The sequence below is a fragment of the Pleurodeles waltl genome, chromosome 3_1 (assembly GCF_031143425.1).
Source record: "Pleurodeles waltl isolate 20211129_DDA chromosome 3_1, aPleWal1.hap1.20221129, whole genome shotgun sequence".
In the NCBI taxonomy this organism is placed as follows: Eukaryota; Metazoa; Chordata; class Amphibia; order Caudata; family Salamandridae; genus Pleurodeles; species Pleurodeles waltl.
In genome coordinates, this window is record NC_090440.1 from 361,926,840 (window position 1) to 361,953,538 (window position 26,699).

The window sequence follows — 26,699 nt, forward strand, 5'->3', positions numbered from 1 at the left end:
CCTGCCGCCTTGTATGTTCAACGCGGCCGGGCCGGCCCCGGCGCTCAGCTGCAGCTCCACCGCGCTGCCGCTCCCCCCCGTGCTCCGCGGGGGCGACCCGCCCCGCAAAGGAGAGCCGGACCGGGCTGGCCCACCGGCACGCTAAACTCTGGTCTGCCGGAAGGGGAGGGGCGCAACGACGAGGGGGGGGGAGCCGCACCGATGCACGGGCCCCACTCCTCAGGGCCTCCCCCATGCTGAAGCCCCCAAGCCTCTTACCTCTGCCCCCACAGCACCGGGACACTCCAATCCTCTTCCTTGGGGGCTCGAGCCTCTGAGGCGCCGCCACGCCACGGCCTCACTCGCACCTCGGTGCTCGCGCGCTCCCCGCTCCTGCGCTGCTCCGCTCGATCCGCCGGTTCTGTGACCGGGACCGGTTGTGCGCTTCAGGGCTTCAATCTCCCCGTCAAGAGCGCCCTGCAGGATCGTTTCTTTGGGCCCGAGTCGGAGCTCACTGCTTAGGCGTCCGACTCAGCCGCCATCTTGGCTCCTCTCCGGCAGCTGAGTCTCATGATTGACATTTGTGCAGCACTTGGAACCTCTGTGTTTTGTCACACGCATTTTGTTTGTATTGTGCAGTTTTTACATTTTCAATTCATTCTTAACCTATTCTGCATCTTCAGAAACATGCAGCCATAGGCAGGGCACACGCTTGAATCCCAGCAAGTCCACCTCCAACTTCTATCCTTCTATCGTTCCTTGGTCGGTAAATTGAATACCATTAAATCTGACACTAGTGATTTGTATCGGCGTCTAGAAACAGCACGTCACTCAGTGCTCTATGCTATATAAAATAAGTACTATCAATGTTGTTTGCTGACTGTTATTCTAATGACGTATAGGGTGTAATTAGGGAGGGGAATTCAGATTTGAGTGTTATCGGGGATTTTTGGTTAGAGTGTGAAAGTTGGTATCTCCCTGTCTCAGTTTTGGTAAATTGTAAAAATAAAAACTACATTTCCATGTTTTTCAGTTCCCCTTGTGTCAATAGTGTGTGGGCTCATCATGGCTCTTCGCGAACAAGTTCTGCTTGTAAATAACTTGTAGGTTCTCCAAACAAGAGCATGCTCCAGAAGCTATTTAAAAGAATAGTCTAATATCCGTTTTAAGATCTAGAATTTGTGTGACAATTTGCAAATCATGAGGAAATGCTTGGACACTCCCATGCTGAACTCTGCCAGGGTAATAAATCATTGTTTTTTTGTGGAATGAGCAGGGATGTAATATTGCTGTAGTTGTAGGTCCAATTGAAATCTAAAGATATTTGTTATTCCCTCTGCATTCTAAACTCACTGATTGACGATTAGCATATGTACTTCGGCATTCTAAAGTCATTTTCAAGCTGTCACATAAGGAATTAATTTAATGGTTGTCTTCATTGCAGTAGCCCTAAAAATGTGTAATGTTCTTTAGAGGCTAAATATATGGTTACATTGCATTACTTTCTGCCATTTTCTTTTCATGTGGTTATGTCCTCTAGGGGATAACTATATAGTTACATATCCATGTTTCTTACAAACACTATTTTCATTGTGGTGTCCTTCAGGGGCTGTTCTGAGCATTACAGTCTAATGTCAAAAGTGTATTTCTGATGTTTTTATTGGGTTCATATGATAATTGTATATGTTTTATTAATCTCTCCTTATTGCAATTATGACAATGATTCAGACCAACTTAACATCCTTATTACACTATGAATGTTTGAACACTCTTGATGTGTTTCAGTGACCCTTCTAGTTAATTTAGGTCATTACTCCTCTGTGGCTGTCTTGTGTGTTTTTTGGGGGAATTGTGTTAACCAGCCAGAAACTCTGATGATGGGGTGGTGAAAGTGGTATTCTGTTGAAATTTGCGTGGCAGATTTAAATTAGGATGCCAAATGACAACATTTTAATTTTAGGCTGTGGATAGAGGCAGAAGGTAAATGAACGTGTATTTTAGTTATATGCAAGGGCACTGGAATTATGTGGCAGGAAAAGATCAAATTATGAGGCAGGGTTGACCAATTTAAGTGGCAAGAAAAGTCCAGGTATGAATTTACAACACCAATAGCTCTAACTCAAACAAATATGAGACCCATTGCATTGCAAATGCTTGTTTGATATTTCTTCTGCTCATTACAGCACAAGGCAGTGGGAAAGTCCACTTCAGCCACTGGCTAACTTTACTGCTATGAGTGACTCCATTCTGCATTTTGTAAGGTTACACAAAGTAGTACTCTTCAGTGTGAGGACAACTATTTATTTAGTCCAAAATCTATTTGATTTTAGCCATTGCTTAGGTTTTGTTTTTAAATTGGAGAGGGCCCAGCAGATTCTCCAGCAATAAAGTTTTGCAAAAACTATGACAAAACAGAACAAGCACTGACAAAACCAAAATATTAGAAGCCAAAGTCAAAACTATTGGCTTTGCTAATGCTTGTTTAGTATTGTAGTCAGAAAAGCAGTCACAGCAGTGGGCTGATAGGTTGCCAGATCCATGGAAATCAATGAGGGCTTCTCACTTAAAGGGGAGACTCAAACAAGTGTTTAAGACGCTGACACCTTAACATTATTTTAGTGATTTGTAATTCATAATATTAATAATTGTGAAAGAGCTGGAATCCGTACTTAAAACTAAGGAAAAAATACATGGGTATCCAGTAAATGGAGCGAAATTCAGGTTGTTGATATGTTGATAATATGCAAGATGTCAATAATTCCCACATTTTCCACCTATGAAACCTTTGGGAGAAGTAGTGGTCTTTTTTTGTGGGGGAGAGAGGAGCGTCTTAGCCACTTCTTCCCCCCCTTCCAAGTTAGGCTCAGAAACTGATATCCGAGGTACGTGCTCAGTTCTACTTTTGTCTTCCATTGTGTAGCACCAGAATGATGATATCCTTCTTTCTCCATCTTCGGCCTTTGTATGCATAGATCAATCTACTATGGGATGACATTCCAAACAGTATTAATTTGTCACTAAGCAGATGTCAATTTAGAAGTATGTATGGCATCCCTGGTGACTCTCCTTTGCATCAAGAATGTTGGACAATATAGGGAGGGTGGTAAAATACTGAGGTGGCTGGAAAAGCTATACCATAAGCTGGCTTGGGTTTTTGGCTACTGCTTGCAACTGGAGCCGTATTGCTTGGCCTGGCAAAGGTGATCTGCCAAACATTCTGAGTTAGTGCCAAGTAAAGATCAATTAAGCAGCCTCACATTTTCCCACTGATGAATTTAGTTGCCTTTCTATTCATCACAGTTATACCTCCCTTCGAAATTGTTAGTTTTAGCATTGCTGTTTTTAACAATATTTTTATTGTTTTCGGTAAGTACTAGTAGAAAAGGAGCACCATACATGATTTCAGGCATTTAACTCGGTACAATAACAAGAAACAATATAAACAATAACCTTTATGAACTAGCACCACCCTTCCTTCCACAATCCAGACACTAGCCAGCCCTTCGCACATAGCATTAAGAAAGTATGGACTGCATCATATATCACCTCCAATCAATGATGATCATCACAACACCTCTAAACATTGACTTCCGTCCACATCTGGCAGCTCCAGTGAGTACTAGTGCATCCATCCTCCCAGACCCAGCAAACTTTCTGGGGACACCCCCTATTGGCATACGTGACTTTTTTTCCCTACCATATACATATCCATGGCCCTTTTCCGTTCCTGGATCGTTGAGCAGTCTCTCCCAACTCCCCCACCCAAGTGCCTGGCTATACCCCTTTCGGCCCCAACTAGTCCTAGGCCGCAGAACAACATCTTAGCCCTCGGCAATTCAACATCATTAGGAATTCCCAGAAGAATAAATTTAGGTTCTAGCGGGAAGGAATCCGTAATTACTTTGCTAAGTTCCTCAACAATCACCCCCCAGCTGTCCTGTATAGATGGGCATCTCCAAATAGTGTGGAAAAAGGAACCCTCACTGTTGTGACTTCTCAAACAATGTGGATCTTGTGCCTTCTCCATTTCATAGAGCGGCTGCCTATCATAGTACAACCTATGAAAGACTTTGAATTGTACTAAGGAAGTCTTGATTTCATTGCAACTTCCCTTGGGTGTATTAGGGCCACCTCCCAATCAATATCTTCCAGGTCTCCCACATCCTGTACCCATTTCGCCCATAGTCAAAATAAGCTATTTGGCGTATTATTATTGAGACCTTTGTAAGCAATGGAAATCGCACTCTTTTCCAATTCTTCAGTAGTCAGCTGCTGTTCCAGTGGGGCAAATTCTGGTATGGCCTCCCTGGTGAGTCCTTCAGTCTGCCAAGCGTGCCATACTTGTGCATACTTCAAGAATTGATTGGTGTACATTCCATATTCACGTTGTAGTGAGGAGAATGGCATTGTCTCTCTCCTCTAGCAGGTCCCCAATCTTATAGATTCCGAGAAGATCTCATGACTCAAAACCCCGTTGTTGTCTTACCTTAGAGAGCCACATCCCCTCCCATAGGGGGTGTTTTCCTCGTGGGTCTGCAGTGCCAGCTCGCACGTTTCAGTGCTCTCTCCCAGGCCGCCACACCCATTTGGCTGCGTCCCCTTCCTCCCTGTACAGATAATGTAGACATGACTGCTTCTCCCATTGCGGCCTCTCAAGCTAAAAGGTGGAATGATCCCACGGGCCAGTCATTAACATTAATCAGATGCACTGCCAAATAGTATGTCTCCAAGTCCGGGAGAGCGAGTCCCCCATTACAGGGGTTGCTCTGTAATATTTTCAGGGCAATTCTGGGATGCTTTCCATCCCATAGGAAGGTCCGCAGGTTAGCCTCCAATTTGGTAAAAGCCTCCAAGGAGATTCAGTAAAATGTGTTTTGCAGCCCATTTAATAGCTTTGGAAGTGAGATGATCTTGAACGTTGCTTCGCGTCCCATTAGCTTAAGGGGAAGCTCCCGCCACCTCTGTAGCTCCTCCCAGCACATTTTTGCCACCCGCCTTTTGCTCAAAATAGCTTCATGAAAATACCTAAGTATGTGAAACCGTCCTCCGCTCTGATCAGGTGGCGAGGAAGCAGGGACGTGTCAACCCCAACCTGTGGTGGTAGAGTATTGACTTGCCCCAATTTATATGGTAGCCAGAGTAACTGCCATAGTCTTCAAACAGGTGGAATATTAAGGGAAGGGCTGTGGACGGCCTTGAAATGCATCTTCAGTGCAAAATGAGATTTTCTTTTTCTCGCTGTCCACTCCTGCCAGGTGAAAACCCCTAAATCCTGGGTGGTCCCGGACAATACAGGACAGTGACTCTATGGCAAAGGGTTGTTTTAATGTTGTTTTGCACCTGTGTTCAGTCAACGTCTTTTCACTTTCAAGTTGCACAAACCTGTAAGATTTAAATGTATCGATAAATACACAGAACATTTTATTCTTTGTTGGGGGATAGTTTGCTTGCACGAGTGATGCTGTTCATTTTACATGGTGTGGTTTTATCTTATTATTGTGTATTGCTAACATTTTGTAAATGTATTTAATCTAACCATAAAGCTGCTGAACTTGAACCGCCTTCGCCAGGGGTTGGTTAGAAGAACTGTTCGGTAGCAATGAAGTCTTCAGAACTGGCTTGATGAAAGGTGAATCCCAAAGGCTGTTTTTTTTTTTTAGCAACAGAGTGGCTGTTCTAAACTAACAATATATGAAAGCAGTACATGAAGGCTCTGACTAAGAATACACTTCAGACTAATCAGAAATGAATACACTGGGGTAACTATGAAGATGAGGATTGCCTGCGTACATATGTTTTTAACAACTTCATGTTGTACAAGATGAATCAATATTTAAAGCTTGCTTTTGTTTTGTGGCCCAGTTTCCAGTGAAGCATCCCCAGATGAAGGAGTGTTGGAAGATTTGACTGCAATTGATAAGAAAGCTGTAGAACAGTTAACCGAAGGACTGATATCTCATTATTTACCTGACCTTCAGCGATCAAAATTGGCCTTGCAAGAACTCACGTAAGTAAACTTAAAATAATGATATATCTGAAGAATCAGAATGAGAATAGTTTTCTATGTATGAGGGGTGTACATGAGTTCCTAGTTATCCTGTAAATTAGTGGGAACTATGAACCACAGTTTAGATCTCTGTGCCTTCTCAATTAAGCACCCATGATTAAAAGTATGTGTGAAAAAGCTCAGTGGATGTAGGGTATTAGTTAAAATCTTGGAGTCTGTGGTGGTAATATAATCAAATATATGCACTATTTCTAAAAAATATATATATATTTAAATAACCATACATGGTTTCTCAAGTTGGAAAATGTCTATATACAGATCCAAATGACGCGTAGTTGCAGCCATGCCACTGATATTTTTATTTTTGAAATTTTTCAATGCTGCTTTGAAATAAGTAATTTATTGCATGGTGTAACAATGGAATGCTGACACACTGGCTGGGAGGTTTGCCACTTGTCACTTTTATCTGTCTCTTTCTGCTTGCACGTAGTATATGATGTGTGGCATCCTGCGTTTACTTACTGCACATTGTTCCGTGTTCACTGCGCACATAAGAGCTTAATGTGTGGCCCATAAAAGCCGTACCCCCCGTGATTGCGGCCTCATCTCTATTGCATTGGAGTCCTGCCTCTCTCCCAGGTCATAGTTCTTTTTAACAAATTATAAATATGTTAACCTATTTGGTGTATAGTTTATTGTATCCGTCTTTGTGAGTCAATTAACTGGAAACCCTCGCCTCGCAGTGACAAATGCTTTGTATATTGCCACCCGAAGCTTGAATTTTGAAAACTGTTGTTTGAAGGTGGTTCGTTGTGTAGATACTTTGAAGGCTACTTGCTCTAAGTGTCTTTGCTTTGCTTAATGTAAAACGTGTACCTTCTCGTTAGTGGAACGAAACCCAAACCCATGTTACTTTACTTTACAAACGTGCCCTGTAGTACATAAAGCTAAATGCAGTTTTGTCCCCGAGCAGCTCCCTTCCTGGTCTAACGCATTTTGTTTTTTTCGGGGATCACAAGTGCCTTTTTTAAGTGATTCTGCAGACTCAGTCTTCGACCTGTATCAGTGACTAATCTCTTCTGTTGATTGTATTGGCCACTTTCGTTCCCAGGTTCCTCTTGGGTATTGTGTTTTTTTTGGTGTGTGTTTTGCCCCTCCCATGCTGTCTCAACAATTGGACTGGAAGCCTTTCAGCCCCCTCCTTTCCGACCCAATACTCCCGCCAGTCAGGTGCCTGGGGCTGCTGGCCAGTAATCCAGTTCAATGGAATACTGTCCTCACTCTCAACAGCAAGCAGACTGCATTGTTTATCTTTTATTTTTTAATCTTGAGCTGCAGCTCATTCTCTCAGCCAAAATGTTGCATTTGTAGAATGACAGTAATTTACACAGGCAATCAAAGTAGCTATTAGTTTAAAGTCAACACCTCCCTATTCATGATTGAACAGCAGGGTACCGCACAAGGCTCACAGAAAAAGAAAATGCACTCCCGTCACAATGGATATTGCTCACCCTGTACAAGGGGAAGAAGTGGAGGCCGGGGAAAGCAGGGAAGAGGTGAATGGAAATAGGAAAAAGCCAGCAAAAGATGATACAAGGTTAGGGGGAGAGAATAGGTCAAGAATACACCATGGAGGGGAAAGATAGATATAGGAGTCTCGCCTTTTGGGAACGTCTCCCCACTAAATTAGTGAATTCATTAGATTCGGTTAAATATCTGTTCTAGGGATTAACTGGAATAAATTTGTTCGGATTCCCCTGATTGAGATTACAACCATTTGTTTGCTTTATTGTCCCTCTTTTTTGTTTTTGTAGCTCTTTAATTGGCCCGTTTGTCCAAATGTCATTTCCGTCATTTCACTGGAGCAACGACCAAGCTCCACTCTACGCCACTCTACTCTATCCCACTCTACTGAAAACCAATGCACTCTTCGCCACTGTAGTCTAAGCCACTATACAACACTCTACGCCACTGCTCTCTACACCACTCTACTCTACACCATTTCACTCTGTCACTGCTTTCTACGCTACTCTACTCTGTACTCTACACTGTACTCTATTGCACTGCTCTTAAAGCCACTCTACTGTACTTTGCACCACTCTATGCTACTCTACTCCACACCACTGCTCTCTACAACTCTACTCTTCAGCACTGCACTCTCCGTCACTGAATTCTGCTCCTCTCTACTCTGCAACACTTCTTTCTATGCCACTGCACTCTAGTCTACACCACTATACTGTACGCTACTCGACTGCACTCTATGCCACTACACTCTGACATTCTACTCTACTCCACTTTACGCCATTGCACTCTGTGCCAGTCTGTTCTGCAGTATACTCTGTACACTCTACTCTGTGGCACTACTCTCTGCACCACTATACTCCACTCTGCACCACCGAACACTGTGCCACTGCATTCCACATTATTGCACTGTCACTGCACTCTACGCCACTTTATTCTACTCTGCACCACTGTACTCTGTGGTGCTGCTGTCAGTGCCACCGTACTCTGCTCACTGCACTCATGGCAACTGAACTCTACACCACTTTACTCTATGCCACTGCACTCTTTGCCACTCTACTCTTCAGCGCTTCACTCTACATCACTCCATGCCACTGCTGTCTACGCCATTCTATCTACACCACTGCACTCTACGTCACTCTGCTCTGCACCACTCTATGCCACTGCACTCTAAGCCTCTCTGCTCTGCACCACTGCACTCAGTCTCTGTAATCTACTTCACTACAGTCTATGTCACTCTAGTCTACTCTCCACCACTCTAATGTACACCATTACATTTTACAACACTCCACGTCACTACTCTACAGCGCTCCAATATACGACACACCACACCACTCTCCTCTGTGTCACAAACTTTTAACCATACTGAGTAGCAGCCATGCTGATGTACAACATGGCTAAAACACATTGGCAAAGTCAATAGCTCTTGCATTGGCGAGATCTATTGGCTTTGCCAATGGTTGTTTAAACAGGTCAGGACAACTCTTCTGACGTTAATGCAGGCTAGGAATCAACATTGCATTAGACAGGAAAATCTATGGCAGTCATACGAGAGAGAAGGTTTCACGTCCCCAGTTATGGAACTCTTTTTGAGTCGCACAATTATTGGTATCATGCTGGTAAAAAAAAGTTCCCTCATACCGCATAGAGGCCTCCGTGGCTGCCTGCTTGAAATAGACTACAGCATTAATAGGCCTGACCGCATGACCGCAGGTTGGAGCCAGTACAGTGGCTGACATAGATTATGCTGTGCATAGGTTAGTGTCCTAGGCTGGTTAAGCGAAGTCGTACTCGCCTTTCACCTCCTACCAGATATTCCTGTGTTAGCAGCCACAATGGTACTAAAAGCGAAACAAGCATTTGCAACGCAATAGGTCTCGCATTTGCTTGAGTTAGGCGTTTGGCGTTGTAAATGCATAACTGGACTTTGCTTACCACATAAATTGGTCGACCCTGAAGCTCCATTCTTGTACCCTTGGACCGTGTACGCGTTTTATAAAAACTGAAAAAAAGTAATTTTAAGCTTTCATTCGCAATCTGTTGGTTTCAAAATATTTACGTACACGTGGTCTATCAGAAACACACACATTATGTTGCTTTCTGCGATTTCGCCGAGCTAATTCAATTTTAAGAGCATTGCAATGTAACCGGTGCTCCTGCAAAGCGCTTTAATACCTCAGATGGAGTTTGGCTTGAAATTTCCATGGCCGCGCGATGCGAAGGGGAGAGACAAAAGAGAAAAGTAGGTCACCCACACTAAAGTATAATCCATGTAACGGGGTCAGTCTGCAAGGCTGTAACAAACCAGCCTCAAGCTGGGACAAACATAAAGCATTTACCAACAACATCAAGGGATTTTTGAAAGGCAGACCAGGAACGAATTAAAGTGATGGGCGTGAGATTGGCGTGATTAAAGCCCAAAGAGTAGATAACCACATGTGGAGAAAAGCAGCGCTTGTACGCTGCTATGTTCGACCTAAAAAACGAGGAGTGTATAAAGTCCTTGTTCCTGGATTTCCAAAAGAGCCTTCTCTTCTCAAAACATAAGGGTTCATTGTTACTGCACCCTCCTTACGGGTTCTCATGGCGAAGAATTACAATATGTTATAGGATTAAATACAACCAGTGGACGCTAGAGCTAAAATGCGATGGAAGAAAGCCTTAGGAGAAGATATCACGGAGGTAGTATAGTCAACGTTTGCCAGCAAACCAAACTTGTATCTCTCAGTATCAGACACAGGTTTATCACTATATATTTTATACATCAAATATATTGCACTACGGCTAGTCTCAAGACTGTCGGCTTTGATGGCACTGAGAGCCTGAGTATTGGGACATAGGGAGAACCCAGGCTGCTACGGGACTCAGAGCTGAGGTGAGGCCAGCGCCACATTTCATTCCTTTGCCCTAATGATAGATTACAGTGGGGACACCGGCCAGTGCACAGTGAACCTTCATCTTGGATTGGGAGAGTTGCGGGACAGACCTGCCCACTGTGCGGAAATAGTTATTTTATCTCCTGGTCTAATATAGTGTTCATTTACGTGGAGACATCGCCATCTCATGGTAGACATGTGGAGCTGCGCCTGATTTGCTGATCATAAAGGTCGTGTCTCGAGGCTCGCTTGGGGGTCTCATTTGTTTCAGTTCCACCATGATTTGAGAGGAGAGGGACCCTAGAAAACAGATTTAGTCTGCAGTACATACCATACTCCATGCCCTTTCGGAGAAAACTGCTCTGAATGACGGCACTATTCAACATATGTCTTGTCCCTTTTTACAGACTAGTAGTAGTACACTCTCCCTGTTCCACTCATGACCCGAGGGGCCCCTACTGGCACAAGCTCAGTGTCTGTGAACAAGTCCTCTTGCAGCCGTTTTGTCAGCATCTCATCAATAAAAGCCCCTCCACCAGTATACAGGACCTGGGAGTTTTTTCCTTTAGAAGAGTACCTTGTAAAGTACAATGTCTGGCCATGCTAATCAGTAGGGACTTTCCTGCCTTAGTAACAGACAATGTGGGGAGCTTACCTGTTACCTTGGCCAGGGCTAATAACACAGTCAACCAGTAACCCAATTTCTCACAGGGTTCAGCTAAAGTGAGATCAGAAATCAATTGCACTTGGACCTCAATCCCTTTACAAAGGGACTAAGTTTGCGAATGACACAGATAACCCATTGCTGACGTAGATTTTGTATGTATTGTTCTATACAAAGGCCTGGGCGAGGGGAGATTTCTACACTCAGCTGCTTTGGTGTAGAACACTGCAGGGCTAACAATAGGGAACAGGCCTATTTTAAGGCATGACTGGTACGACAAAGGGATTCAGATCTTGGATCAGCCTTTATCACTTGGTGCTTTTAAATCTTTATCAGATCTCTCAAAAGAGTTTCGTTTGCACAAACGTCAGTTTTGGAAATATCTGCAGCTAAGACAGTGATTTTCAACCAAGTTGGGGACTGCTGTCTTGTGATCTGATGCCCTCTCCCCCACACGCCTGCTAACGCATCCCTTTATGACTAATTTACTCACTCTGGGACTGTTTTAGGCCAATGAATCTTTTGACCCTGATTGAAGACACCTTAGGACGAGATAACTAATCAGCATGTCAATCATTATGTCAATAACGTCACCAATATTTGCCATAATAAGACAATGCAAATTAGTCAAAGACATTAATAAAACTCCGAAACCACCATGACCTTGCAGTCATGAATAACCACACCAGTTTAGTACTATTATATGAAGTTTATTCCCTATTGATTACAATTCTACTAGTAAGTTTATTAGTCTCCAAACCAAGAAACACATTAGCATAGTCACAATATGGCAACTCTGATAAGATTTCATCAAGGCAAGAATCACGAATATTACAATAAATCACGACGTCAACATAGGTTGTCCTTAGCAGAGTATCATTATCACGTTATTCAACAAAGCATAGATTCAGTCATTTGTCTATTTGCGTCGGTTTAGTGAACCCCTCATCTATCCTCGAATTAGCATTGGCATGTTGGGCTTCAAGCAAAACTATTTAGCAAAACCAATTTAGAAAACATCTAACTAGGGTCTCTGTCAAAATAAGCAGTTGGTACCTAGAAAGGAAAACCAAACAGACAATTACAATTTCATTATCATATAGCTAACCTCTGTATTGGGTCAGCATACAGGTTCGGTCCTCGGCCATCTGGACATCAGTGGATTCGCCATCAGCCAGGAATTCAGCAGTCGGGTAAAGGGCACTTCCCTCATAAGGAGGTAAAGTGTAAATGGGCAATATAAGGGCAAGGATGGTTTGAAGAACCAAACAGCAAAGTCTCTATGTAGAATAACAAAGTGCCTGGGTCATAGAACAATTCGCAGCAGCATCTCCCCCTCCTCTGTCTCCTAGTCTCCTATTCTCATTTACTTACTTGTGTCAAGTGTTTTTATTCCTTTTCTGTTGTACAATCCCCTAAGTTTTAATTGGTTGGGGTCAGCAACCCACTATCTCCCTCCAATAGGGTATCAATGACTTCATTAAATTTGTCACCCCATAACAGTTCTCACATAGTTTATTGGTCCTTATGATTGACGTCTTCAGCGGGTAGAATGTCCGGTATGATTTCATACTCTTGTGGTCCTCTTTGCATCTTCAGTCAGTGGTTCTATTGCCTGTACCGGTGCAGGCGACCTTGTACCTGCGAGTAGTCTACACTGTTGCATTCAGCAAGAATGTTTCACTAAGCAAGTCGAATTTCATGAGTACGGATCTACTACAGTTACATTCATTTTCTAGCTTTGGAAAAATATGAGTTCATGTCCTTCAGCAAATCAGCACACTGCACGTTAGAAAAACACATTTAATATGAAACCAGGCAGCTAGGCCTCGACTCATGCTAACTAAGGCCTAATGATTTATTAGCAGAACTTTAACATATAACCTTTTATTATTAGTGCAAAATCATACTCTAACATAACATTTCATCATTATTAATCAGTTTCATTAGTCATTGTATATATTGGCGGCCACTCCCCGTGGGCACATTTCAAGGGTACGTTTAGCAAAGCAATATATATTAATACATTTTCTTTGCGGCATTATTACGCATTAGTTCATAAACATTACATGTTAATTTCTAAGTGGATAAGCTGCGCTCTCTCAGTCCCTCCTCTGATGACCCTTGTCATCACACAAAACCTTTCCCTTCACAACCTTTCATTTTCTTTAGTTTATGCATCTCAATTTCTTCCTCCCTATGTGATCTTTCCCAAATTTCTTCGAACATTTTCTCTTTCTCTTTTTTCTTTTTCTTCTTTTCTTTTATTACGTTTGCCAAATCTCTTTTAATTCTTTTATTAATTTTGCATGATAACCATAGTCCAAATAAACAAGTCAGGACAATCCATATACCCCCTAATATTTTTGCAAGAACCCCATTCCAAATACTACTAAACCAATTCCCTACTTTAGTAATTCCTTTGCCAACCTTTTCCCAAACTCCAGGTTCCTTCCGCTCCTTCAAATCTGCACTATCTCTTGTTAGGTTAGTAAGCATACCTCTAATCTTTTTACTATTATCAGGAATGAAAGCACAACAATGGTGCTCATTAAGCATTTTACAGACTCCGACACTCTTCGCTAAAAGAATGTCTAAAGCAAGCCGGTTTTGAAGAGTCATAGCTCTTTCCGCAGCAAGTTCAGTATCCATCAGGAGTATAGCCCCTGTGAAGTTTGTCAGCATGTTACCCACAATAGTAGACAACTTTCGAATCTTTATAGAGTTTGAGATAACCCCTACTGAAGGAATTATGGCTCCAAATATGTCACCAATGACAGCAGCCGCTGTCTCTCTCTTTTGTCTAGTATGCTGTAATTCAGACATTTTAGGAATTTGCTTTAAGTCATCAATCTGGTAGATCTTGGGAAAAACTATTACCAAATAACATGTCCCATACCACCCCTTTGGAAGACGGTAATAAGCATTAAGTCCACATATATAATAGATCCCAGGGATCGCTGGATCCTGTCCATTTAACATGACTGTCCATTTACTCTGAAACAAATGCCTGCACTCACTCGTTCCCACAAATAAAGTGTCTTGCTCAGATTTTGGCCTATATATACAAAGCCTTCCTACGTGTAATGCATCTATAGCTAACTTGCCCTGTGTCTTTATTGCAGTGCAAGCATAATCATTTGCAAGCATGCGTTTTTCTAATCCCTTTTCTAGCCTTTCCTTTAATGCTTTCCGTCTATCATCAGTGTGATCTAAGAAGCTCTTTTCTACAGGTGTTAGTAGGCAGGTTAGATTATTGCGGTGCGCATAAGCTGTCCCAAATGTCAGTGTCGGCTCAAAGAAACCCCTAACTAATTTTATGCTGTGTTCTTTGGCTAATTTATTTAGAAACTCAATCACAGGCACGAAGGAAAACACTACATCTAAGTTAGAATAGAAGTATTGAACATGTTCCTGATCATAGAATCTTGTTAACAGCAAACTACAGCTTATCCCATAGGTAAGTGGCAGACTATGATAAGTAACCCCTTCTTGTACTGACAAAGGAATCTTTGTGCACACATAGCAATTCTTCGCATCCGTTGTGTCAACATACTCATTCAGCAAGCGATAGAAGACATTAGTAGATAGTTCCCCTTTTGAATTAGTTCCCTCATGCAAGTATTTTGCATCCTGCACAAACTTCTCCCATGGTGTTAGTGTAGCAGTCTCAGGATTTGAAGCATTGTTAGTCACTTTCTTATCCACCAATGGCATTCCCACAATCACAGCTATTATCACTACCCCACATATAACTCCCACACCAACAACCAAACATGCATATGTCCTACCCCTATGACTATTATCTCTAGTGTAACTCATGCTCTGTAAAGAATCAGACAGCAGAATAATACAAATCAAACAATCAACTTGAGGATGATATAAAAGCTCTCTCTTTTTTTTTTTTTTCCTCTGTGCAACGTCTCTCTCTTTCTCTGCAAGTATTTACAGCGTTTCACTCACTCCAGGACCCCTTTGTCAAATCAGGTTAGCAGCTTGTCATAATCGGTTTTTCAGAGTCAATTCAGGTTAACAGTGCCACATCCGGTAATTTATCAGTCTCTTTTCTCAGCTTTTCAGCTTTCAATTTCAATTTCAGTTTAACACAGTCTCTTTCTAAAGTTTAATTCAGGTGCCGTAGTATTGACCTGGAACCTCTTGATCAAAACAGAACGCCAAGAATTCTTGTTGCCATTCAGCTGATGTTGCATATGCCCATTCAGGACCTGCGTATCTTCTGTTTGCAACTCTCTTTCTTTTCAGTTTGCGATCACCTTGCAACTCTCCTTCACTAAGATCTTCTTTCCTGGTTGTGTCAACTTCTTTCTCTATTGTTTCATTAGGGATCACTTTCTCTCCTGCAGCTTGTGGCTCCAGCCAATTATCTCCTTTAAGTGTTTTCTTTCTGCGTGGCCTTTCAGGACGTTGAACAGCGCCCTCCTCTTGTGCTATGGTGTTTTCTCTTGATGGCTCTGCAAGTGGCTCAGGAGGAGTTAGAACACCTCGACTTCCTTCTGCCTCACTCCCTTCAGGATCAGTTATGTGCTCAATTTAAAACCCGTATCTGTCTGCTTCTGGGAGAGCCTCTCTTTGTGTCAGTTCCCCTGATGCCCAAGCTGAGATAGGCTCACTGTCACTCCTCTGGATCTCGTTTACAGTTTGAGTGATTAAGCCGTCCTCAGTGGGCTCTCCTTCAGTCTCAGTTCCCCTTTGAATACTCTCCGGCCCTGAGACTTCCTTCTCTGCAGCTGTTGTTTTGGACACTTCAAGTTCCTTATCAGTTGGACACATCACCTTCTTTGTGTGACTGGCATGTATCCAATTTGGAAGGCCTGCACATTTCACAGCAGTAGTAGTTGTCAGTATCACTTGATACGGCCCCTTCCAACGTGGCTCCAAACACGACTTCCTCACGTATTTCTTGACAACCACCCAGTCACCGGCTTTCAGGGTGTGACCTGGATTACTTATCGGTGGCAATGTGGTAGCCTCCACCTGGTGAGAAAAAGAGCGGGCCACGTCAGCCAGACCCTTGCAGTAGTCCAACACCATATCATCCGTGATATTCACTAGAGCACTTGCAGGCACTGCGGGCAATCTCATAGCTCACCCCATGAGAATTTCATGAGGAGACAGTCCTGTGTTCTTGTCAGGTGTGTTTCTCATTGACATCAACACTAAGGGCAATGCATCTGGCCACTTCAAATTGGTAGCTGCGCACATTTTTGCCATTCTTGACTTCAAGGTACCATTCATCTGCTCCACTAGTCCTGATGCTTCAGGGCGATAGCTACAATGCAACTTCTGCTCAATGTTTAATGCCGCACACAGAGCTTAATCACCTCATTGTCGAAGTGTCTGCCCCTAACTGATTCTAAAGAGATCGGAAACCCGAAACTTGGTATTAACTCCCTAAGCAGCAGTTTTGCTACTGTGAGACTGTCATTCCTACGTGTAGGGTAAGCTTCAATCCAGTGGCTAAAAATGCACACAATGACCAACACATACCTCACACCTCCACACACAGGCATTTCAATAAAATCCATCTGCATTCTGCTAAATGGACCTCCTGCTCTTCCAACGTGGCTCAAATTCACCACAGTCTCTTTTCCTGCGTTCATCTGCTGACAGATGATGCACCTGTGACAGATAACCTCTGCAGCTTGTCTGAATTTTGGATTGAACCAATCGATTTTGAACAACCTGATCATTGCGTCTCTCCCAACTTGTGCTTGACCATGGTAAAACCTCGCAAACTGTGACAAAAGACTGTTTGGCAAAACCATTTTCCCCTCTTCTGAAACCCATAAGTCATCAGATCTCTGTACGCATTGCATTCTCTGCCAGGAACGTTTCTCCTCTTTGCTAGCACGTCCCTGCAGTGATTTTAGCTCATCTAATGTGTCAACCACCCTTAATGCAAAGTTTAAGCATGTTTCATTTTCAGTTTCAGGTAACAGTTCCCACTGATATCGAAACGATATACAGTTCAATGCACAAAACCTTGCGACTTGATCTGCGCATAGCCGTTTCCCATCGACACAAAATCTTGTGACTTAACATGAGCATTGCATTTCACCACAGCAATTTCAAAAGGTAACTGAATCGCGTGCAACAAATCCTTAATCTTTTCGCAATTTTTCACTGGAGAACCAGAAGAGGTCATGAAACCCCTCTGTGACCATAACTGGCCAAAATCATGTACAGTTCCAAATCCGTATCTGCTGTCAGTATATATAGTGACTTTCAGGTTTTCAGCTGCGTGGCATGCCCTAGTAAGAGAAATTAATTCAGCCACTTGAGCAGAGTATACTCTTTCGAGCCAGGAAGCTTCTAAGATACCAGTGATTGTACACACGGCATACCCAGCTCTCAGTACTCCTACTGCGTCTCTCAAGCATGATCCATCAATAAAGATAATGTAATCATTTTCTTCAAGTTGGGTATCTTTAATATCAGGCCTTGGTTTGGTGCACAGATCTGTTACCTCAAGACAATCATGTTCTACCTCTTCGGCATCATCAATGTCTGTATTATCAATAGGAAGTAAAGTTGCTGGGTTCAATACAGTACATCTCTTGCGGGATACATTAGGTTACCCCAATATAATTGTTCGTATTTTGTTAACCTCGCATTTGTCATGTGCTGCATCTTGGTTCGGGTTAACAAGATTTCAACTGAATAGGGGACCATTACTGTTAAAGGATGTCCCATCACTATTCCTTCACACTGGGTGAGGCTTTGACCAACTGCTGCAACTGCACGCAAACAACCCGGTAAGGCTGCTGCAACTGGGTCCAAAGTAGCTGAAAAATATGCTACTGGGTGGTTTGCACCTCCATGGACCTGTGTCAGGACAGACAAAGAACAAGCATCACGTTCATGATAAAACAGTATAAAAGGCTTTGTGTAATCAGGCATATCTAAAGCTGGTGCCCCGCACATACTTTCCCTCAATTCCATGAATGCCTTCATCTCTTTCTCGGACATGGTTATGGCACCCGGGCCATCCTGAACTTCTTTGACAGTCAGTCTCACCAAGGGTTTAGAGATAATCGAGAAGTTGGGGATCCACTGACGACTGTAGCCCACCATTCCCAAAAACATCCTAACGTCTTTTTGTTGTCAGTGGATTCATCTGCAGTATGGCTGTCACTCTTTCTTTGGATATTTTTCTCGACCCTTTCTCAATCAGGTGACCTAAGTACTTCACCTCTTTCTGACAGTATTGCAGCTTCTTTGGGGACACTCTGGGGGTCATTCTGACGCGAATGACGGAAGCACCGCCAACAGGCTGGCGGTGCTTCCAAGCCCATTCTGACCGTGGCGGTAAAGCCACGGTCAGAAAACCGGGGCCGGCGGTTTCCCGCCGTTTTTGCCCCGGCTGGGCGAATCCGCCATGGCAGCGCTGCAATCAGCGCTGCCATGGGGATTCTGACCCCCTTACCGCCAGCCTGTTTCTGGCGGTTTTCACCGCCAGGAAGAGGCTGGCGGTAACGGGTGTCCTGGGGCCCCTGCACTGCCCATGCCACTGGCCTAGCAGACAGTGAAAAGCGCGACGGGTGCAACTGCACCCGTCGCACGCCCGCAACACCGCCGGCTCCATTCGGAGCCGGCTTCTGTGTTGCAGGCCTCCTTCCCGCTGGGCCGGCGGGCGCTAACATGGTTGGTAGGGAAGGTTGGAATGCCGGAAGCACTATTTTGGCCGCGTGGCCCGCCAGACTTGGAATGACCCCCTCTATGTCCATTCTTTCCCTAATGGTTCAGTAAGGCAATTGTGTCATACCTGCAGTCATCTTTTGTTTTGGACGCAATCAACAAATCATCAATATACTGCACTAGGGTCAACCTGAAAGGCAGTTCTAATGATTCCAAATCCTTCTTCAGTATCTGATTGAAGATGACTCAGAAAACCCTTGAGGAATTCTGCACCAATTGTAAACCTTATCCAGGAATTTGAAACTGAAGAGAAATTGGCTATCCTCATGAAGAGGCACTGAAAAGAATGCTTGAGGCAAGTCCACAACGGTGAACCACTCTGCATCACATGGAACCGGAAACCTGATCACAGCTGGGTTTGGCACTATGGGGCAACACTTTACCACAATCTAATTTATTTTCCTCAGGTCTTGAACAATTTGAACTTTCCCACAAGGCTTTTTCAGACCCTTTATTGGTGAATTACACAGGCTACTCAGCACTTCTTTCAGAACTCCTTGCTTCACAAAGTCTACAATTATCTGCGCTACTTGAATGAGGACACCTTGTGCCATGTGGTATTGCGGTACCTGGGGAAACACTGAATTTGGCTTCACCTCTACTTTAACCGGTTCTACTCCTTTTATTAATCCCACTTCCTTTCCTGTCAGGTCCCACACTTTCTCTGTCACTGTTCCCTGCACCTCAGGTGGTAAGTCAGTCACTGTAAGCATCAGGAATAGGGTTATCAAAGGGTATTCCTCATTTGCGGTCTCCGTCTCTAACTCTGGAAACTGACCATCATCCTCTTCATCATCACTGATTGTCTGCACCTCAATCCCTTCATTGGAAAAGGTAATCGAACATCTTGTTTCGCACAGTAAGGGCCAGATGTAGCAAACACTTTGCGACTCGCAAACGGCGAAAATCGCCGTTTGCGAGTCGCAAATGCGTGTTTGCTATGTAGAAATGCATTTTGCGAGTCGGAACCGACTCGCAAAATGCATTTCCGAGTCGCAAATAGGAAGGGGTGTTCCCTTCCTATTTGCGAGTCGCAGTGGTATGCAATTCCATTTGCGACCGCGTAGGCGGTCGCAAATGGACTCCCAGTTACCATCCACTTGCAAACGGGAAGGGGTCCCCATGGGACCCCTTCCCCTTTGTGACTGGACCCAAAAATATTTTTTCAGAGCAGGCAGTGGTCCAAGGGACCACTACCTGCCCTGAAAATATCAGAAACAAAAGGTTTCGTTTTTTTTTTTTCTAAGTGCAGCTCGTTTTCCTTTAAGGAAAACGGGCTACACTTTGAAAAAAAAACTGCTTTATTTAAAAGCAGTCACAGACATGGAGGTCTGCTGTTCCCAGCAGGCCTCCATCCCCGTGAGTGCCCTGAGTCGGTATGAGGTGGGTCTTTGCGACCCCATAGTGACTCGCAGAAGGTGTCTGAGACACCTTTCTGCATCCCAAATTGCGACTTGCAATTTGCGAGTCGCAGGGACTCGCAAATTGCAAGTCGCAATTTGGGAGTTTCCTACATCTGGCCCTTAGTCTCTTCCAGTAAGGATACAGGACTTGAGTCACAAACTACAAATTTTTGTAATCCCTTGAAGTTACCAATCTCAACTTGGACCGGATCTGTAATCGGATTTGTCAGGAACTGATTTGCTACTGCTACCACCCTTATGGTACGCCTCGAAAGTGGTAATTTCAGAACCTCTGCACTACTAACTGTAGAGCGTGTAGCTCCTGTATCTACTAGGAACGAAACCTTATGACCCATCACCTTTCCCTCTACATAGGGTCCCCTCTAGTCTACTTCTAGGGACGCTGCAAGCCTGCACTCCTCACTGTCTGAACAATCATCCGACCATTCATCGTTTATTCCATCCTCACCACGCAATGGGAACTGTTGTACTGTGTTATTTTGACTCATCGTTTGACCTGTGACCTGTTGAGGAAGCATCACCTGTTGCTGTCCCATTGGAGCTAATGGTATCTGCATTTGCTGTCTAGGTACCATGGGAATCTGCTGTTGTGCCTGCTGCATTTGTGCTGGTTGAACACGTGGCATTTGCACCTGTTGCACAGGTTGGAGACCCTGCATCTGCACCATGTTATTCTGAAAGTTTGGATTATGGCCCTTTATTTTGGGACCCCTCACATTTTGAAATGTAGCGACATCATTGCTTTGTTGAACAACACCATCCTGCACCACCATTGGGCATTCCCGCTTCCAATGCCCCACGCGTGACATGGTGACATTTTTTTCATCCCCTGCACATCATTTTGAACCACAACAGTATTTATATCTGGCCCACGGTTCACAAAGCCTCCTCGTCCTCGGACTCTTGGTTGTGCCTGAAACATTCCATTCCCCTGCGGTTGCTGCTGTTTCACCTGCTGTATTCCATTTCCCTGAATCCCTGCTTGCGCTGCCTTGATCTGCATCACCATCACCTTCTCTTTCAACTTTCTCTGTTTCAACTCAATCTCGTCACTACAGTATTTCACACACTGCAACACCTCATCAATTGGCTTTGCTTGCCAACAGATCAAATGATTCTTAATCATCTGACTAATTTCTGGTCTCAGCCCTTCAACAAACCTGAACACAAGATGATACATGTCTTTTGGCTCAATGACCTCAGTGCCACTGTAATGTTTGATGCTTTCAACAATCTCTCATAGTAAGCATGAATCGACTCTTTGGCCTCCTGTGATGTTCGATCAAATTTTCTGCCAATCTGCTTCAAAAACTCAATCACTTTATGATAATACCTCATCACTTCTGGAGACGGTGCTCCAATAACCTTATCCCTTACCGGCTCCTCTGTCGGCCAGTCTACGCCCCTCTTGCACTCAAGCCATAAATCAGGTGGAACTATAATCTCAAACAGGGTATTCAAGTCCTCCCAGAGACATTTCGCAAGCTTCACAAATCTGTCCGTCTGCTGATACCACTCTATCGACTTCTCCCTCAACCTGGGGTAGTCATTTGTGAATGACAGAATGTCACCTCTAGACCACGGTACATGGACTAGAACCCCTCCGGCTGTTTCTCTCATTGGTAACATTTTTATTGTCCCCGTGTCCGGTGCGGCTTTAGCTTGCTTTGGTTTTGGACCATCACCCTTTTCTTTATCTCTCTTCTTTGCCCATCTACCTTCCCATTTCTCTAAGGCTTCCCAAATTTGAGCACTTTGCAGTATTTCTTTGCGGTGTGCCTTCGTTCCGGTAGACCTCATGTGCTCGACTTCTTTAGGCTCGAAGTCTAATCTGTAACTTCTTTTCAAATGTTTAGTACTCTCAATGTCAATGTTGTATTTATCCGCCAGGTTTGCCAACCTCTGATGCACCTTGCTCACTTCTTTAGTTATTTTGGGGCACAGGTACCTCAATTCTGCTTCCGTGTATGACTCTAGTCTGTTCACCCCCATTGTTCCTTCCTCTAGTTCCATGGCTTCTACACCCAGTCTCACAAAATTCAGGGATTCTTCCCTTTCTGACCTCTCTGCGGTTACTGCAGTAGTCTGCGGAGTGTTGAGTTTGTCTAACCACTCGTTCAATTGTTGCGCTGTTAAGCCTTGCAACAAAATATTTCCAGACTGCACCATTGGTGTCTGTGTCGTATTTGTACTCATTACCTGTGGGGTTAGTGCTCCCAACCCTGCTTGCCTCATTGTCTCCAAAGGAACCCCAATCAGACTAAAGTCTAACAAGGATGTAGACCTTTCGACTGTCTGTTCTCCCTGCAGGTGTCCTATGGACCCTCCTCTTATTGCCTCTTGGGTCATTACTCCCTGATCACATACGCCAGGCTTACCTTGCGCATACAGCGGTACTGGTGGACCAACAGTAATTGGCAATGATATTGCAGCTGGTGTCTGACCAAGTCCCAAACCCTGTGGAGCATTAACTCCCATAGCTTGATTCATCATAGGTGCTGTAGGTACTGACTGCGGTCCTGCAACTGAAGTATAACTCGGAACCACCTGTTGCTGCGGCTGGGGCAGCAATTGTGGAGTTGGCTCAATCTGCACTAACTTTGATCTCGTGTATACCGGATCAGGCGGCACCATTAGACTCGTAGTTGTTTTCAATACTGGAACATCAGGATAAATCCTTTGAAACTGCGGTGGCTGCAACTGTATCTGTGTGTCTGGCGCAGTGGGTACACTGACACCATTCTGTATCCAATCTGTATCACTTGTCTGCGCTGTACTTGTGATGCCCTTATTTTGTGCCGGGTCTTCAGAACCCACGCTAGTGCTCTGTACGTTATCATTTATGGCATATGGTGGCAGGCGATCATGTAACAACTGATTAAGAAACTCTTCATCGTCTGAATCATCTGCGTCTGCCCAAGACCTCTGAGTCTCCTTTGGCTTACCAGAGCCTTTGTCTGTTTTACAAGTGGCTTTCTTTCCCTGTGTCTCATCTTCTTGTGTTATTGCTGGAAACATTTTAAGTCCGTCACCTACTCCCCTTGTCCACAACATGCCCTCATTATCCCATCTAGCCTCAGCTAAAGTCTTTTCTGCTCTTTTCATTCTCCTTTCAAATTTCTACTGTCTCTGTCGTATGGCCATCAAATCCAAGATTGATAATGCCTCATACTGAGCTGGCCTCGGAGGTGGTTTTTCTACACTTCACATCCTTCGCAAATTTTCCAAAATTCTTACTTTAAACTTCTGATGTTCCGGAAACGCTAAACATCCCTCCTTCTATATCAATTTGCACCACTGTTTTAAGCAAAGACATGGCGCGACTCCCTTCTCCTCCATTACGATATAAGCTGGAGTACCCTTAGGCGGTGTAGGCTCCCCCACACTTGCTGTAATATATGTATCTCCCCTCAAAGCACTCTTCAGGGCCTTGAAAAACTTCATTTTTGCGTCTTTTATTCTGCTTTAGAATCTAATCAGGAAGTGACTTTAATTCCCAGAACACTCTTCACCCACCTTTCTCAACCAATTGCCTCTCACGGACGGCTGCCAATCCGTGCGCGACCCTTCTCCGCAACTGACCTATCCCAGCGCGGCTCAAATGATGTCACACTCACACACTGCAGCTGACATAGTCTTGCGGCTTGTCCTCCTCACACAAAACTAATGCAATATATTGCGAGCACCTTTAACAACAAAACCCCAAATTTGCCGGTTTACTACAGGAAGGGTAACACAATCGCTTCAGAACTTTACAGAGATTTCACTTGAAGCCTCGGCCGCTACTCTCTCCTTCTCAGCTCCCGCACTCGCAAGCAGAATTCGACCCGCAAATCCTACTCTCGACTTGTCAATGGTTTGTTCTAGTGCACTTTAGAACTTGCCAAATCTCCATCGAAGGTTTCACTCACACAATTTGACTCAAACTCGACTTGTCAACCACGCCCGATTGACCTATTAAACCGCACAAATTACAACATAAACCCAAGTGTCTCCTACACTTGTCAATATACTCCGGAGTCTTAGACCACGACGGGTCCGTACATCACCAACAACCACATGGATAATTTTTTAGCACAAAGCGCCACACTCACATGAAGTTCGCCGACTTCCCTACTCTCATACTGTGGAGTACGCCCACTCCTACTAAAACAACTTTACCTGACCTAAATCCACACAAGCTTCACAAATCACCTGCCATATGTATAAGCTGAGCAAGCGCAAATTCTACATCACATATGCTAAAACGCCGAGAACATACCCAACTCAGTTAGACGAGTTCCGAGATTCCGGGAAAGTCATGGGGAATTTAGAAACGCATTATACCTCCAATTTGCATTATTTTGAAAAACCCTTTTAAACAATGGTCCCTCGTCCTAGGGCCCCAAAGGGCCTAAACCGTCGCTCTGCTACCAGAACTGCTAACGCGTCCCTTTATGACTAATTTACTCACTCTGGGACTCGTTTTAGGCCAATGAATCTTTTGACCCTGATTGAAGACACCTTAGGACGAGATAACTAATCAGCATGTCAATCAATATGTCAATAACGTCAGCAATATTTACCCTAATAAGACAATGCAAATTAGTCAAAGACATTAATAAAACTCCGAAACCACCATGACCTTCCAGTCATGAATAACCACACCAGTTTAGTACTATTATATGAAGTTTATTCCCTATTGATTACAATTCTACTAGTAAGTTTATTAGTCTCAAAACCAAGAAACACATTAGCATAGTCACAATATGGCAACTCTGATAAGTTTTCATCAAGGCAAGAATCACGAATATTACAATAAAGCACAACGTCAACATAGGTTATCCTTAGCAGAGTATCATTATCACGTTATTCAGCAAAGCATAGATTCAGTCATTTGTCTATTTGCGTCGGTTTAGTGAGCCCCTCATCTATCCTCGAATTAGCATTGGCATGTTGGGCTTCATGCAAAACAATTTAGCAACACCAATTTAGAAAACATCTAACTAGGGTCTCTGTCAAAAGAAGCAGTTGGTACCTAGAAAGGAAAAGCAAACAGACAATTACAATTTAATTGTCATATAATTACCCTCCGCATTGGGTCAGCATACAGGTTCGGTCTTCTTCCTCAGGACATCAGTTGATTCGCCATCAGCCAGGAATTCAGCAGTCGGGTAAAGGGCACTTCCCTCATAAGGAGGTAAAGTGTAAATGGGCAATATAAGGGCAAGGATGGTTTGAAGAACCAAACAGCAAAGTCTCTATGCAGAATAACAAAGTGAATGGGTCATAGTAAAATTCGCAACAGCATCTCCCCCTCCTCTATCTCCTAGTCTCCTATTCTCATTTACTTCCTTGTGTCAAGGGTTTTTATCCCTTTTCTGTTGTACAATCCCCTAAGTTTTAATTGGTTGGGGTCAGCACCCCACTATCTCCCTCCAATAGGGTATCAATGACTTCATTAAATTTGTCACCCCATAACAGTTCTCACGTAGTTTATTGGTCCTTATGATTGACGTCTTCAGCGGGTAGAATGTCCGGTATGATTTCATACTCTCGTGGTCCTCTTTGCATCTTCAGTCAGTGGTTCCATTGTCTGTACCGGTTCAGGTGACCTTGTACCTGCGAGTAGTCTACACTGTTGCATTCAGCAAGAATGTTTCACTAAGCAAGTCGAATTTCATGAGAACGGATCTACTACAGTTACATTCATCTTCTAGCTTTGGAAAAATAAGAATTCATGTCCTTCAGCAAGTCAGCACACTGCACGTTAGAAAAACACATTTAATATGAAACCAGGCAGCTAGGCCTCGACTTGTGCCAACTAAGGCCTAATGATTTATTAGCAGAACTTTAACATATAACCCTTTATTATTAGAGAAAAATCTTACTCTAACATAACATTTCATCATTATTATTCAGTTTCATTAGTCATTGTATATTGGCGTTTACTCCCCGTGGGCACATTTCAAGGGTACGTTTAGCAAAAAAAATATATATGAATACATTTACTATGCGGCATTATTACGCATTAGTTCATAAACATTACATGTTAATTTCTAAGTGGATAAGCTGTGCTCTCTCACGCCTATTCAGTGAAATTGGGACACTGCAAAAAATTGATCTCAGGTCTGTATGAGCTTGCGATAAAGGAATTCTACTCCAAACCTAGAGAATGTGTACCTAGGTGAAATTGTCAAACAATACAGGGAAAACGTATACTGAGGAAGAAAGGTCAGATCTCACGAGGTCAAAGTTCATGGGGAAGCATTCCGTAAATGTAGCTTCTTTAAGCATTTGCAGGACTGACACTGGATCCTATACAAACTACATGATGAAAATGTTTGCTCCTTCATGTTGCAGGCATTGTGGTTCGAAATAGGAGGATATATTTCACATTCTCTGGCACTGCCTGCTGGTGATAAATATGACTTACCGTTGTTGGGAACACCAATTGTGCCATTAACTCTTCACCAGCATTAGGGGTACCACATGATACTTAGAATATTGCAGGGTTGATTAAACATAAA

At 43.6% G+C, this 26,699-nt stretch overlaps 1 protein-coding gene across 1 annotated transcript in view; it reads left to right on the top strand.

The window, feature by feature from the left end:
- Nucleotides 1-26,699, top strand: part of BLOC1S6 (biogenesis of lysosomal organelles complex 1 subunit 6) — a 129,354-nt gene that overhangs the window by 44,537 nt on the left and 58,118 nt on the right. Inside the window, exon 2 of the mRNA XM_069222528.1 lies at nt 5,842-5,986. Within this exon, the coding sequence (XP_069078629.1) occupies nt 5,842-5,986 (145 nt within the window). The remainder of the gene's footprint in view (nt 1-5,841; nt 5,987-26,699) is intronic.